The sequence below is a fragment of the Microtus ochrogaster genome (assembly GCF_000317375.1).
Source record: "Microtus ochrogaster isolate Prairie Vole_2 chromosome 14 unlocalized genomic scaffold, MicOch1.0 chr14_random_3, whole genome shotgun sequence".
Lineage (NCBI taxonomy): Eukaryota > Metazoa > Chordata > Mammalia > Rodentia > Cricetidae > Microtus > Microtus ochrogaster.
Genome location: NW_004949098.1, coordinates 560908 through 574652, shown reverse-complemented (window position 1 = coordinate 574652; position 13745 = coordinate 560908). Strand labels below are relative to the sequence as shown.

The 13745-nt window shown below is 49.6% G+C and overlaps 2 protein-coding genes across 3 annotated transcripts in view; both read left to right on the top strand.

Moving 5' to 3' along the window:
* Window positions 1-3754, top strand: part of C14H2orf81 (chromosome 14 C2orf81 homolog) — a 6187-nt gene extending 2433 nt beyond the window's left edge. Inside the window, exons 2-4 of one of the 2 annotated variants that reach the window (XM_005364671.3) lie at window positions 1483-1704; window positions 1817-2038; window positions 2156-3754. In XM_005364671.3, the coding sequence (XP_005364728.1) occupies window positions 1483-1704; window positions 1817-2038; window positions 2156-3523 (1812 nt within the window). In that variant the 3' untranslated portion in view covers window positions 3524-3754. The remainder of the gene's footprint in view (window positions 1-1482; window positions 1705-1816; window positions 2039-2155) is intronic. The other variant, XM_013352844.2, reaches the window with a different exon arrangement.
* Window positions 3755-6450: 2696 nt separating this feature from the next.
* Dctn1 (dynactin subunit 1) overlaps window positions 6451-13745 on the top strand; it is a 33301-nt gene continuing 26006 nt past the window's right edge. The window contains exon 1 of the mRNA XM_005364666.2: window positions 6451-6492. The gene's annotated coding sequence lies outside the window, so the exon portion shown is untranslated. The remainder of the gene's footprint in view (window positions 6493-13745) is intronic.

Below are 13745 nucleotides of genomic sequence, written 5' to 3'. Positions count from 1 at the left end.
TGAGTTCGAGACCAGCCTGGTCTACAAGAGCTAGTTCCAGGACAGGCTCCAAAACCACAGAGAAACCCTGTCTCGAAAAACGAAAAAAAAAAAAACCATAAGTGGGAATAAAAATAATGGTTAAAGATGGCCTTGTGGTGTACGCCTGTAATCCTAGCAACTCTATTTGGGAGGCAAAAGGACCACAAGTCAGAGGGGATGGGATAACTTTAAGGAAACAGTGTCTTCCAAGCTCAACAAAACTGATAAACATATAAACTCAAGAAGATTGTGGTAGCATGAGCAGGGCCTGCACAAGTGTGAGCCAGAGGGGCCCCAAGCGCTGGAAGGGGTAAGTGAACACAAGCTCCCATCCCCATCCAAGCAGCTCTTTACAACGGGAAATCACTTACAAAGCAAAAATCAGTGTTACCCAATGGAGTCTCACGTCCCTTGCCCCAGAAGTAGATATCCAACAGAAACGATCTCAGTGGTGCTTTTGTAGGTTGTTTCATTTGAACTTTTTTTTTTAATCTTTCTGGTCTTTTGTTTGTATATTACGGGTTCTGATTTTGTGTTTCTATGGTTTTTGTTTTGGTGTGTTTGTGCTTTTTCACTGTTTTATATTAGATTTGTTTGCCTTTTTAATTTGCCTGTGCTCTAAAGAGAAAAAGAGGAAGGCGGCCTAGAGTTGGTGAGAGTGGCCGTGGGGAGGAACTGGAAGACGGGAGAAGAGAAACTGTGATCAGAATGTATTGTATCAATTTTCAATTACAAAGAAAAAGAGGACCACAAATTAATTTCAAGGCCTGCTTGTATTACAGAATGAGTTCAAGACCTGCCTTGGCATCTTAGTGAGATCTCAAAATAAAAAGTAAAAAGAGAGCGGGGGGGGGGGGGGCGTAGCAGCACAGGTGTTTGATCCCAGCACTGGGAGGCAGAAGCAGGTGGATCTAAGTTTGAGGGTTTGAGGCCACTCTTTCTCTACAAGGAGACTTCCAGGATTATTTAAAGAGACTTTTTCAAACAAACCAGAGGCAGGAGCATTGCTGCAACTCTGAGTTGTGCCTAGCCTACAGAGCAAGTTCCAAGGCCAGCTAGGGCTACATAACAATACTTGTTGAAAGCAAAACAAAAGCAGAGGAGACTAGGTACTAGTGACCTCATTGACTCACAGATTCAAGTTCTTTGAACTCTAAAGAATGTGGATACTGTGGTAAAGCAAATAGCTAGAGCTGTAAATTGAGCATGGTTAGGTCTGGGGTTCAGTCTGCATCCCAAAAGGTGAGAGTTAACTCCTGTCAAGTGTCAGTTTCCTTGCTTCCTGGGCTGCTACGTTATTAAACCGAGTTGCGTGCCTTCAGTGTCCCTCCACAGCCTCGCAGACTCTAGGTGCCTTGTCCTGGTCCCTTTTCTTACTTAGTAAACATCTCGAGAAAGCGTCTTTCTAGCACTTAGTTCATCAGTTCCATCCCTTCGGTTTCCTGTTCCGTTTCCCCACAGAGGCAGGCGCGAGACCGTGGGGTGACCCGATCCAAGGCTGAAAAAGCCCGGCCGCCCACCCAGCCGGTGCCGCAGGTGGACATCGTGCCTGGGCGGCTCAATGAGGCAGAATGGATTGCGTTTATGTCCCTGGAGGAGGGCGAGGAAGTAGTGGGTGACATCTTGGCCGACCTTCTGACTCGAGTTATGGAGTGTGCCTTCAAAGTCTACCTGACCCAGCAGGTGGGCCTAGATTTGGGTCTTCCAGACCCGTTTTGTTTTTGTTTTTTGTTTTTTTTTTTTTAATCACTCCCGCCCCTCCTGAAGAAGCTGAGACACTCCCTCACTTCCACAGTGCGTCCCATTCACCATTAGTCAGGCCAGAGAAGCCATGCTGCAGATAACTGAGTGGCGCTTCCTGGCCCGGGATGAGGGAGAATCTGCGGTGGCCGAGGAGCCCACGTGGGGCGAGGATGAGGAACCGCTGGCATGCATCACGGATGCTTGGGCCCAGGGCTCCGTGCCTGTACTGCACGCACCGGCCCCCGCTGGTGTAGAGGAGCACTTCCAAGGCGAAGTAAGCCCAAGCCCCGGCCTCCTTCCGACAGAAGCCTCCTCCGGAGCCGCTCAGGACCATGAAGTGAGGTCCTTCCCCACTCTTCCTACATCTCATTACCCTTATGTGTTTCCCCAGGAACCTGGGAACCCGGACCAGTTCCTTTTAGGTTCACCGTGGTTGGACAGAGACTCCCGGGAGCCAACAGCATCTTCAGGGCCTCCTGCCGAGCCAAGACCCACGCCCACCTTGGAGGTGTTTCAGGAAATTGAGCCCGGGGATATCTTGGAAGACTCCAATGACCAGGAGCAGAACCACATCCTAGCCACGTCTTCAAACGCGTCTTTACGGCCTAGCCACATCTTGGCCGTGCCTTCGAAGGAGTCCTTACGACCTTCGCTGGAAGAGGTGCGAGTCCAAAGTCCCCATCCTTCCCTGGATCTGCCCCAAGCAGTCAACCTCCAGGCCTCTGAGGAGAAGGATTCGTCCCTCAGCTCCCACCTGTCCCTCGAAGATCTTTACCGCTGCGTGTCTCAGCCAGACGCGGCAGGGGACCGGCTGAAACCCGAGAGCAAGGGCACGACACGCACCTCCTCGGAAGGGTCTATGCCTCTCCTCACCCTAGAAAAGCCCTCCGGGTCGCCACAGCCTGAAAGCTTGGATACGCGGCATAGCCGCAAGACGCCCATAGTGCGCCTGGATCCCGCGCGGTTGCCCCGCCACTGGGTGCGCCCTGTGGCCGAGGTCCTAATCCCCGACACCGAAGCTCGCCCTTTGGAAATATATCGCGGGCGCCTGCGGGGTGAAAAGAGCCAAACTGGGGTCCGAACCTCAGCAAGCGGGTCCCAAGCCCTCGCCTCGCGCGCGCACCCCAAACTCCCATTCTCTACCTCAAAGTTTCCTCTCCAGTATTCTGCTCCATTCCGTGCTTTGGGCCCGGATCCCACTTTAAACTTGGCCCAATCCTCACCAACCTGCGGGTCAAAGTTGCCATTCCTCAGCCCCGGGTTCCGGTTCCTCGCTAGAAACTCAAACCCTCCCGAAGTCTCCCGCAGTCCCAGTCCCAAACTATGGCCTCGAGCTAAGTGGCCGAGTGGCTGGGAGCGGGAGGCAGAGCAGTTGGGCGAGCTGTGGGCGGGTCGGACTCGCGTCCCTCCACAGGGCCAGGAACCTGTAGAAGAGGACACCGCGGAGGACTCTGGATGGCCCCTAGTGGCGCCCCAGGTCCTCGAGGCCACGTCCCAGGTTCTGTGGAAGCCCATGGTTCTTTCAGAAAGCATGAAGCTGGTCCCTGGTGTGAGTATGTGGAACCGGGGCACCCAGGAGCTGCTCAGCCCTGCTGCCATCCAGGAGGAGGCTGAAGGAGGCACCTCTCATGCGACTGAGCAGCAACCCATCCAGACAGGTGTGTCCAAGCCGCAGGTGATTATGACACAGCTAGTAAAGAAGGAAACCCCCAAAGCCTGGCTGCTCCCAACCAAACCTGTACCCCACTCTGGGTCCTGAGCCTCCCCATTGGGAATCGAACCTTGCCCAAAATAAAAATGCATTGGCCGCAGGAACTGACCGGCGAGATGGTGCCATTTCTTCCAAGGCTGTGTAGTCTCTTACTGGACTCCAGGGGGCACAGTTGTCATTATTAGCCGGCAGAGGCACGCCTTAAGGATCAGGGCTGTTCCCTAGCGGAATCATTCTAGACACATCCCTGTCTCCTCAAACACACCTTAAAGGAGAAGATTTGAGGACTGTAAGGGTGGGGGTGGGGGTGGGGTGGGGGGAATCTGGCTCCTAGGGAGAACTTTGCCTTTTCAGTAGGGGAAGACGGGCATAACTGATTATAAACCTAGAGTGATTCTGTACATGAGTGAATTCATCCTGCTTTTCTGACTCCTGGAGCTTAGTCAGTTCATCCTGGATTGAAAAATCCATTCTTTTCTATTTGTTTTTGTTCCTGTGCTCTGGGAATTGAACCTAGAACTTTGCATATGCCAGGAAAACATTGTATCATATAGATTTACAGGTAAAGCATTCATACATATCCAATAAATCTTTTTTAAAAAATATTTTATTTATTTATTATGTAGACAATATTCTGTGTGTTTACCTGCAGGCCAGAAGAGGGCATCAGATCTCATTTCAGATGGTTGTGAGCCATCATGTGGTTGCTAGGAATTAAACTCAGGACCTTTGGAAGAGCAGGCAATGGTCTTAACCACTGCGCCATCTCTCCAGCCCCTCCAATAAATCTTAAACAATTACAACATACACATAAATCTGCTCATGTGAAATGTCCTAGTACCCTATGGTGGCACAACATGCAACAGCAGAAGACTAGAAACAGGGCCTGGAAGATGGCTCAGTCAGTAAAACACCTGCTGTGCACAGCAAAGCCACGCACTGAGGCCCTCAGTACTGGTCCCAGCCAATAGTCCCTGCACTGGGGGAGTAGATGGGAGGATCCCTAAGGCTTGCTAGTCAGCCAGTCCAGCCAGAATTGATGAGCTCCGGTTCAGTGAGAGATCTTGTCTCCAAAAAAAAAAGGTAGAGAGTGATTGAGGGTGACACCTAGGTGATCTCCGACCTCCAGATGCACCTGCACACATGCACACACACAAACATACACATGGCTAGACACAAAGTAATTAGAGGAATCCAGTTAGTAACTTATGTATAGGCACAAATGAGGACCTCTCTCTGTTTTTCAGGACAGGGTCTCTTGTAGCCTAGTCCCTCAACCTCTCAAGTGCTGGGATTACAGACGTGGGCTTGTATAACTAGGAAATAAGGATTAAAGGGAGGATTCTTGGTGCATACTTTTTGAGAGTTGGTGGGACAGGGTCTCTTATTTTGGTTTTTCAAGACAGGGTCTCTCTGTGTATCCCTGGCTGTCCTGAAACTCACTCTATAGATCAGGCTGCCCCAAATTCAGAGATTCTGTCTCCTGAGGTTTTTGTTGTTGTTGTTTTATTTTTGATTGAGACAGGGCCTTACTGTGTAATCCTGGCTGGCCTGAAACTTGCTAAAACAACATACTGGCCTTGAACTCATAATCACCTGCCCTTGCCTTCAGAGTGCAGGGATTAAAGGTATGTGCCACTGTGCCTGACTCAGTGAATACTTCAAAGTATTAGTTTGATTATTGTATTTTATTTAGCAGTGTGTGTATGGTATGTGTACAATTGTGTGTGTGCGCATGCGTGTGTGTGTGTGTTTGTGGTGTGTGTGTGTGTGTTTGTGGTGTGTGTGTGTGTGTATGTGTGTTCAATTCTCTCCATCTACTTTCCTGGGGGTTCCAGGAATCAAACTCATCTTGTCACGTGCCTGTGGCAAGTTCCTTTATCTGCTGAGCCATTTCACAGGCTCTAGGTTGGATTTTGTTGTTGTTGTTGTTGTTTGTTTTTTTTTTTTTTTTTTTTTTTTTTTTTTTTTTTTTTTTTTTTTTTTTTTTTTTTTTTTTTTGGTTTTTCGAGACAGGGTTTCTCTGTAGCTTTGGTGCCTGTCCTGGAACTAGCTCTTGTAGACCAGGCTGGCCTCAAACTCCCACAGATCCGCCTGCCTCTGCCTCCCGAGTGCTGGGATTAAAGGCGTGCGCCACCACCGCCCGGCTTTAGTTTGGGTTTTTGAATGGTAGGAATGCATTGATGTTCAGAATAATTGGAAACAGCGAGAGGATGAAGTGGGAGTGGAAAGGAACACTTTCTAGATCCTGCCACTGAGACTTTCCAAGGAAATGTCAATGAGAGGTTGAGTAACCAGCCCAGGATTTCAGGCAAGTAGTGAAAGTAGAATTGGAACCCATCTGTGAAATCCTAGCTCCATCCCCTTTCTAGTACTGGGTTATCGTTAGTTTTAACAAGCCAACTAATACTCAGAAGCTAGCAAAGAGATACCGAGGGAAAAAGAGTCTGAGATTTTGAGACTTCCTACAACACCTTCATTGAAGAGATGCCCCTCAATGCTGCTGACCTCTTGGCCCTAGCCAGTTTAGCTCTGGGGGGGCTGAAGAACAGCTGAAGAGAGACTAGAAAAGGCGTGGACATTTTAGTTTATCTCTCCCTTCCTCAAGTCCATATACTGGCACTTTAAAGAGGCCAAAACAAAAAACTCCTAATGCGTCCCCAGGGTCCTCCGCCAGCAGAGGGCGCTCACCTCGCTGCGCCTCTCCACCGTGGTCCTAATCGACTTTCCAGGCGCAGTGCGCGTGCGCTTGTATGCACCCTGCCGCAGGTGTCCAGCTCAGTGCCTTACCGACGTCTTCTCTGCCGCGCTCGGCGTGACCGTGTCAGCCAGGGCGGGACTGCAGGGATGAGGAGACTGTACCCAGAACTCTAGAATTTCCTGGGACGAGGGCTTCGGGGATCTCTGCGGGGTCGGGCTGCGCGCGGGGCAGCCCGTGGGGCGGGGCGGGGCGGGGCAGCAAGTCCCGGGCGGCGGGCGGCGGCGGGGCCGAGTCGGGCGCGGAGCCCTGACAGCAGGTACGCGGGTGGCGACCCCACCAACTGTCTGCTGAGCTGCCCCTGAACTCGCGCGGAGCTGGCAGGGGCCCAGGGCTCGGGCCAGGTGGGATCGGAGGGTGGGTGGCATCTTGAAGTCCGGCCGCGGGCCTGGGGCCCCGGTGAGCCGCTTCTCCCAGGCTTGCCCACTAGCCTCCAGCTCTGCAAGGGGCCCTTCCTTGCCCTGACCGGTACCGAGCCTAGGTGTCCTGTGGACACGTGGTTGGGAATTTGTGTTAAACAAAGACAAAAAGTAATCCCTAGAGGGTGTAAACGTGTAGAGGTCTGGAAATGCGTTTGGTGTGTGACTACTCCCTGTCCTGGGGTCCCGACTAGGATGGCAAGATGATCCTTGCGAACTCGTCTTATTCTTACATCCCTTTTCACCGTGGGCTGGACAACGACTGAAGGACACAGAGGCGAAGCTGCTGTTTTGAAGGAGGCACATTTTTAGAACCGAACCCTTATTTGTAGTAGTGTGGAGAGCCCCAAGCGCCTCTTGGCCGCTTAGTACCTTAGTATACTTAAGGTCCCGAGAGTCTAGAGGTGGCATTCTTAGCCTGCTGTGGTGCCAACGTCTGAATCGCACTGCATTTAAAGAGATAAGGATAACTTAAAGAAAAATAAAGAGAAGTATATGGGTGTGGGTCCCCACAGAGGCCAGAGGTGTCAGACCCCTGCTGCTGGACTTAGGGCTGGTTGTAGATCCTGGTAACTGAACTCAGGTCCTCTGTAAGAGCAGTAGGTGCTCTTAAGTGCTGAGCCATCTCTTCAACCGCCATAATTTTTATTTTGTAAAGGCGTTTGCAGTCATATATGTTTGAGAGTTTATGGTTCAAGTTTTCTGAACTACAGACTCAGAACTTTTTTTTATGCTCGTGGTATTTATCAAGGGTCTCCAGCTAGGGGATATGTGGAGAATTTCCCCAAATAGACTGGGAGATACTGGTTTGCTTGCTTGCGTGTTTGTTTGTTTTGGTTGTGCCTCTGCTTGACATCTGGTGCAGTTTGGGAAATGAAGTTCCAGAAATAGAGCCTATCGTTGTAGAGGGGCAGTGGTGCCAGGGGGTTTTCTTTAATGGGAGTATGTGTTTAGTTTAGGGTCTGGTGAGAACACAAATCTAATCCAGTCTGCGGCTGTAATAGGTTCCCAGGTGATGGTCTGGGACCAGACTCTTAGTAGCAGATCACTGAATTGACCAACACATTTTAGCTGACTGCTGTGTAGAACAGTCTGTTGCCAGGGGTCAGTCACTTTTTCCAAAACTTGAATCAGGAGTCAGGACTAGGAGAACTCTCAGCCTCCCCTCGTCTCAATACTGGGGTCCTAACCCAGTTACTTTTGTTGCCATTGACTTTCATATATGACACCCTTGTCAGTTTGGAAGATTTTGCAATTTGGTCAGAACATTTCTAACAGCTGGGAAATAACTAGATATAAAGTCTACCTCTCCCTTTCATCCCCCCCCCCCCTTTTGAATATGGTCTTGTGGTACAGGCTGGCCTCAAACTCCCTGTGTAGCCAAGACTGACCTTGAGCAACTGCTTCAACCTGCTCTTCCCAGTTGCTAGGATTCCAGACATAAAACGTCTCATCGTATTCATGGGATAACACACTAAAGATGTTGTTGAGGTTGATGAAGTGAACCCCTCCCACATCCGTCCTTCTTGTCCAAGCTCTCTCTTAGAATGAAAGCAAAGAAAAGCAACTTATTTTTAGAAAGTTGACTCTTACCAGGTGTGGTAGTACTCAACTTTTTTGTTGTTGTTTTTGTTTTTCAGGACAGGTTTATCTGTGTAGTTCTGGCTGTCCTGGTGCTCTCTTTGTAAAACTCTGCCTCCCAGATCCTGGGATTAAAGGTGTGTGCCGCCATATTTGTTATGTTCAACTTTGATCCAACACTTGGAAGGCAGAAGTAAGAGGATTTTTGTGAGTTGGAGGCCAGCCTGGCCTATGTATTGAGTCCAGGACATCTGGGGCTACATAGAGAGACCCTGTGTCAAAAAAAAGTTAACTTTTGCCAAATGTGGTGGCATATACCTTGAATCCTACACTGGGGTGGCAGAAGAGGCAGATTTCTGGGAGTTTGAGGCCAGCTTATTCTGCATATTGAGCTCCAGGGTAGCCCCAGGTACTTAAAAATAAAATAGAAAGTTAGCTCTTAAGTCATGCATATGATACATGTTTGTAATTCCAGACCCCTGGAGAACAATACAGGAAGATTGCTTTGAGTCTGGACAGTATGGGCTATATAGTGAGTTCCAAGTCAGCCTCAGCTACAGAGTGAGGCCCTGCCTAAATCCTAGTGGAAAGGGAATCTATTCTTACAGCATCTGATGACAGATATTCCAGCTTTTTTCTTCAGACTGAATTGGTGAATCTTTGACCACATTTAAGAAAACTCGTTCTTAAGTTTGTCTTTGCTGTGTACATAATGGACTTTAGCTGGACTTTGAAGGATGGGTGTGGTGTGCAAGACTGCAGAAAGTCCTGGAAGCAGCTGTAGTGGTGCAGGGATGAGACTGTACACACCAGAGCCAGGATTGTTAGATGACAGCTGGAAGGAGACGGCATGGAAGGAAGGCAGATGAGTGTGTAAGCAAAGCAGTGTTTGAGAATGTATTTATCTCTCTGTGGGGCAAGGAGTGGTGGGAAGTGGGGGAGGAGAGAGGCAGAGGTTTTGCATAGTAATGACAGTGATGCCTTGCTTTTATGTTTAACTGTAGATTACAAAACTTTATGGGCATGATCTCATTTGATGTAATTTGATGGCAGAGCAGCAGATGAAGCACCAAAAAGGAGAAATGGTTTGCTTTAATCTTCAAAGCTATCAAGCGGCAGAGCAGAGTGCAGACAGTGGTAATGGAGGAGAAAGGGAGGGTGCAGGCACTCAGTTAAGCCTGGCTGGATATGAGGGCACAGAGACGACACAGAAATGGAAGAGTCAACGAGGCTGGGAGAATCCCATCAACTGCTGTCCCTTTGGGGCAGCTCCGCTGGCGGTAGTGGCTACTAGGAGGTGGAGGCTAGGACTGTAGTTTATGTGACCTGCTTTGGAAGTTAGCTAGTTATGGAGGGGACTTCAGACATCCGTTGCATATCAAGGGAGATGGAAACTGGGATCTCAGTGTCCCCTGTCACCCATGGCTACAGTTTGTTCTGGAAGCTGGTGGTCTGACTGTCAGTCCTATGATGTTTGCTACCCAGAGTGTATGTCCATGGACCAGGACAAGGTAAGAGAGCCTGATGCGAATCTGTCTTAGGGTTCTTCCCATTGTGGAGATTCTGGCTTTGGCTTATTGATGTTTTCTTTCCGACGTTCGGGGGTACTAGTTGAGGTTGGCTGACAGGTCAAGTTCATGTGCTTCCTGATCTTTCCCTGCCCCTTCTTATTTCAGGGGCCTCATGGCAGCAGAGAGTGGGGCTTTGGTGCCCTCGGAGCCTTTCGAACATGCCTTCTCAGAAGGTCTCATTTTACATACAGCCTGTCTATAGTCTAGTTCCTTTAATTTGAGATTATGTGCTAGTACCAACTTCCATAGGACCCGGACTTAGGCTCCTATCAGAAAGAGCTTCATGTATTGCTGTGTGTGTATGTATGTATGAACATGTGTACTTCCCCACTGTGGTGGTCTATGTGTGTGTGTGTCTGTGTGTGTGTGGTGTGATATATGGGCTAGGGTGTACGCCCCTGTGGCATCCTCTAACTCTCTGACCTGCTCTTCTGTCTTGCTTGTTTGAAATGGAGTCTCGCTGTGAGGCCTTGGCTAGCCTGAATCTCAATATATAGGCCAGGCTGGCCTCAAACTCCTAGAGATATGCTTTTCTCAGCCTCCAAGTGCTGTGATGCCATATTCCTTTAGAAGCAGCCAGCAAACCCCAGCAATATTCCTTTCTTCTCCTCTCACAGTGCTGGAGCTTGTTGGTGGGTGCTAGTGTCTGAACTTGGGCTTTGTGGTTGCACCGAAAGCCCCTTTAACCACTGAGGTAACTCTCCAGGCCTACTCGTCTGGACTGTAAGAGTGGGCATTCTTCTCTGAAATCTGGCCATGCTCGTATGCCTAGAGCCTGGCTAGGACAGTAACTTTTGAATATTGTGTTTCTCTGGGCAAAGCAGTGTGCGCAGAGATAATAGGCAATATTTTCAGTAAAGGGTAGCACTGTAACAACACTTTGTCCAAGCGTCTGTCTCTATAAGGGCAGAGAGGAAACAGCAGACTACACAGGGAGAAGTGGAGAATTTCAGAAAAGAGGTGACTGTGGAGTGCAGACCTGGGGATGCAGATGTGTAGGGCATAGGAGAAAGTAGATCCAAGTGGCCAGAATGTGAGAACTTTGGATCAAAGGGGAGGTTATTGCTGTTCACAGCAAAGTTAATAAAAAACATTTGTGTGTGTGTGTGTGTGTGTGTGTGTGTCTCCGCATGTATATGCACTTGTAGGCATTGGTTTGTTCTATTGTGGGTCCTGGGAATCAAACTTCGGTCATCAGATTTGGTAGCAGGTTTACCTGCTGAGCCAATCTCACTGGCCCTGTTGGGAGGTTTTAGACAAGGGGTGGCATGGGTGGATTTGGGGAGGCTGACGATGGAGAGACTGAAGGAGGAGAATATGGGTTTAGGCTGTTGGGAAACTCATAAGATGGACGTAAAGGGGAAACCCTTTGCAATAACAAACATTCTATGGTTGAGCTGAAATTAGGCCAAGGAAGATGGAAAGGAGTGGATGAATTTGAGAAGCTACAAATACAAATTGAGTAGCAGCAGAATTAACCTGACTGACTAATTGCTTCTGAGAAGAGGGGGCTGTTGAAGGTGACTCACCTGTCTCACTTGGGTAGACTGTGGTGCCAGTATCAAAGAGGAAAGATGGAAGAGGAGTCTCTGGGGGAAGATGCAGATTTGTTTGGGGCATACTGAACTTGAGTGGTCTGTGCTGCCTGGCCGTCAGGTCCAGGTGTGGGCTCTGCGTTTCAGAAGAGTGTGGTTGGTGAAGTGGGGTGGGAATGAGCTCTTCCAGCCACACTTAGAGAAGGAGGGGTGTTAACAAAGGAGACAGGGATTGGTGTGTCTGTGAGGAAGGAGAACATTTCTAGGGAGGGGGTCCCCGTGTTCTGTTGCTTCAGCGTAGACACCCAGGGTGAGTTTGACTGGGTGGTGCGCCTGGAGGTTGGGGAGTCAAGAAGCTCTGGACACCAGGGCTCTTTCATTTGTGACTATGAACAGCTTCCGTGGAGCAGAATGGGGGTGCAGGCCGTGATGGAACTGAGGGATGCAAACAGAAGAAAGAAGAGATGCTGTGGCAGCCGGCAGAGGACACAGCGAGGTCTAGAAATAGTTTTTCCTAGTATTGGAGAGGCCAGGGCAAGTTTGTGTGATGATGTCTAAGAAGCAGTAGAGGGTGCATCTGAAATGGAAGTCCTCAGGAGAGGAGGTGAAAGGGCGGAGAGCAATGGGAGGAGGAATCTGGGGAGAAAGAGGCAGTGATGGATGCAAAGGAACGCTTACTTAATAGGCTGTTTTCTTCTCAGCAAGGCTGTTTGCTGAGGGCTAGGGTGCTCAGGGTGAGCTCCATCAGGAATAGCTGCTTGGATAGGGTAAAATAAGCCCAAAGCAGCTGATCAGAGTCGAGAGCAAGCGCCTCGAGATAAGCCCAGGAGTGTGGCCGAGCCACTCAGAGCTGGAGTCCTGTGCTTACAGACCTACCCATCTTCATCGTAGTGATAGTGGCTGACACTGTTGAGTGCTTTACCCCACACTCAGTTTTAAGTGCTCTTCAGCATGGGAGTATGCAGTCCATGCAAAGTTTGATTGCCCAAGCCCTCCTGTGGTTTTCACAACAGCCCTATCAGTATATTACTGGTTTACAGAGAGGGGACTTGAGCATGCCGGGCTTTATTAGGCTTAGCGTTCATGTTTCGGGAGGATCTCTGCAGAAATGGGAATCCTCCCGAGGCAATAGAGAAGGGAGCGATTTAGTGGGCAGGGAGGTGGGGTCTGCTGCTGCCATAGGGGAATTCTCAAATTGCAGAGTAATTGCCCAGCATCTTGACTAGAAAGACAAGAACCTGATGGCCGCTTGTCCTTGTGAGATCCCAAAGGATGAGACTATCACCTGAAGCCGCAAATAAGAAGAGAGACCTTGTTCGCATTCTCCAGAAAGCGAGAATGCATTCTGTCAGCCAGTGTTGGGATGTTGCAGACCTATATCTTTATGTTAAAGTCTGATTCTTAGCTCACCTTTGAGTTTCCAGTCAGTGAGATGGGTAGGATCTGCAGGCAGGACTGACCTCTGGTGAGTGGAGGAGAATGGTCCATGGGATAGAGGAGAAACAAACTCACCTTTTTTTTTCTGCAGCCACTGGAGCATCTCTGTGTCCTTCCTTTTGGGGTTGCTATGGATACGCCTTTGCATGGTGGTTTAAGGAGATTGATCTCCATTGTGATCAGGTGATGGCGTGGGTTTTGAAAAAGAAAGGATGGTATGGTCTGCTTCTGAGGAGTGTCTGGCGAGCTGCCCGAGCGAGCCAGCGGTAGAGGCACAGCCACCTCGGCTGTGCCTTTGTTGGCTGCCTTGGCTTTTGCTGAAGTTGTGGAATGGTGCATCTACCTCAGTAGAGCGCAGTCTCGGTGCTCCCTGCCTGCTGGGTCCTAATGCCTGGATCCCGCTGGTTGATTCAGGGGAAAGAACTAGCTGAGACTTGGAAACTAGACAGGCTGGACTCTTACTGTCAGTGTGAGGTTTGCTGCTGTTGAGCATGGGGCCCGAGTGCCTCTGGCACTCCTGCAGAGGTTCCTTTCTCAGGATAAGTAAGGGGTTCTTGGAGGTGGACCTGGAAATCCCTGGGTAGTTGCTGGAGTGAAGGAAGCTTTGAGGGTGGGGTAAGCTCCATTCACATCGGGAGTAGGATGCAGACATTTCTGGGGATAATTAGCTGGAGCGCTGAAGAAAGTCCATTCAGGATCCACTCCCATCTCTGTAAGATTGGCAAGGCAGATCTTGGATTCTGTTTTGCGGGATTGGGTTCGGCCTCCAGCATCTTCTCTAGGCAAGCAGACCTTTCCCCTGTTAGACTCTGGGAGATGTGTGCGCACTGTCACCTCTTCTTCACTGGTGCTCGGAGAATTTGACTCTCTTTTCAGACCGCCTACATAGTCAGCCCAGGATCAAAGTTTGGCAGCATGAGACTGAAAGAGAATTAGAGTATTAAGGGATCCTGAGGTATTGGTGTTAAA